This window comes from Eimeria acervulina, genomic scaffold (assembly GCF_000499425.1).
Source record: "Eimeria acervulina Houghton genomic scaffold, Eah_scaff1650, whole genome shotgun sequence".
Taxonomy (NCBI): domain Eukaryota; phylum Apicomplexa; class Conoidasida; order Eucoccidiorida; family Eimeriidae; genus Eimeria; species Eimeria acervulina.
Window position 1 is genome coordinate 3676 of NW_013550162.1, and position 2004 is coordinate 5679.

The 2004-nt window shown below is 46.7% G+C and overlaps 1 protein-coding gene across 1 annotated transcript in view; it reads left to right on the forward strand.

Moving 5' to 3' along the window:
- The window catches only part of EAH_00061880 (hypothetical protein), a gene marked incomplete at both ends in the record, with an annotated part of 4768 nt that extends 3526 nt beyond the window's left edge, over nt 1–1242 (forward strand). The window contains 3 exons of the mRNA XM_013396953.1: nt 85–346; nt 711–826; nt 1069–1242. Of these exons, the coding sequence (XP_013252407.1) occupies nt 85–346; nt 711–826; nt 1069–1242 (552 nt within the window). The remainder of the gene's footprint in view (nt 1–84; nt 347–710; nt 827–1068) is intronic.
- Between the last annotated feature and the right edge of the window lie 762 nt (nt 1243–2004).

Genomic DNA, 2004 nt, shown 5'->3' on the forward strand with positions numbered 1-2004 from the left:
ATATATATATATATATATATATGGGGAGTAGTTATAGAGGCAAAGAGAAGAAATCGTTTCCTCTCTTGTGGTTTTGCTGTTCAGGTCTCGTTTGCTTCTTGCAGGCCTCTGGGTTCTTGGGTGGCCGATGTGAAGCAGCGATTTGAACATTTGTCTGAGTGGACTAAGGAGCCGACAGCAACTCCTAAAGTAGTTAATTTAGCTCGTCTTTTCAGCCCCCAGTCTTTCCTAACTGCTGTTAAAGAAGTTTGTTCGCAACAACACCATCTCGAGCTCAACAAACTCAACGTACTCACCACTGTCACCAAGAAAGATGTCAACTCGATTGACGCCCCAGCCAGAGAAGGTCAGACGCTAAACCCTGTACCCGAAAACCCAATCCCGCAGCCCTAATTGCTCTTAGCTTGATATCCAAGGCTCTAAAGTTGAGAGATTCAAGACCCTGTCGAGATATGCGTATACAAATAGTCCAGAAGTATATGAACTGTTGCTACACCTCATGCATGCATGTATGCATGCATGCGTGCATTAAGACAAAGAAACAATCAAAGAACTCTTAGCGGCAGGCAACTGATTATATTATATCTCTGTGCTTTGGCGACGCCGGCCCTATTGCATGCATCGCATGCACTCACGCATGCACTCACGCATGCATGCATGCATGCATGCATGCATTAGGATTGAGAGTTTGCGTGCACGCATGCATGTAGGGGCTTTTGTGACGGGCTGTGTCTTGGATGGAGCGCGGTGGGATGTTCAAGGAGGATGTTTGGCGGAGTCGAAGCCAAAGGAGTTATTCTTTCCTATGCCTGTCATACACTGCAAGGTAGCAAACAATGCACAATAAGCCTTAGCCCCTAAAACCTTAATACCTCCAAGGTAGAAACAAAGCAAACCATGAACCCTAAACCCTAATGCCTGCATAACAACAAAAAGCATTTCCTAAACCCTAAACTCCAATGTCTGCAAGGTAACAACAACCCCCAAGCCCTAAAACCAAAGACACTTTACGTAACAATGCTTGAACTCCAAGCCCCAATACTTGTTGCTGTGATGCATTTTCCATAGGCCTCTCTTGAGATAAAGAACGAAGACAGCAGCACTTACATCTGTCCTGTTTACTTGACAGTTCAAAGAGGCCCCACATTTGTCTTCAACGCACAACTCAGGACAAAAATGCCTCCAGCTAAATGGATTTTAGGAGGAGTCGCCATGATCTTAGACGTGGGAGGGGCAGCATAAGTAGCATGCATGCATGCTTGCATGGATGCATTTGGTGCACGCCTTTATATGTAACACGTATGCATGCAGGGTTGCATGCATGCATTGGTGCATGCTTTCACCCATGCACTGAAGTATGTGTGTATGGGTGGAGTGACGCATCTGCTGGCGAATCTTCATGCATGCGCACTTTCATGCACACATGCATGCACGCATGCATGAAAGACAGAACCAAAGTTTTAGGATGATTCTGGCGTGAACGAATTTCGAGATGTGCCTGATAATAGTCAAATAAATCGACAGTACCAGATTCGTTACATGCACCAGGTGATAGCTGCCCTAGGCCCCTCTAAGCCGCTACTGCCGCAGCACGAATAGTTGTTCGGAGGAGGCTGCAGCAGCGGCAACACGACAAGTATGTAGGAGCACCAGTAGCAACTGCAGCATCAAGAGCAGCAGCACCACCAAGAGCAGCGCCAGCATTCAGCAACAAGAGGCTACAGCCTACAGCTGCAGCGGCGGCAGCAACATCAGCGGCAGCAGCGACCTTAGCAGCAGAAACAGCAACGCAAGCAGCAGGCGCAACAGCAGCAAAAAAAGGCCGAAGCGTTTAAGTGGAACAGCTGCCTGAATGTGAATTGGCACAAGCCCTAAACCCATAAACCGTAAACGTTGAATAACAGTGTCCACGCATGATTAGCTAAATTAGCATATAATCCACTGCTACCTTGTTACGACTTCACCCCAGTTACTAATTCTTATTTATTTTCTTAAATAGAAGCT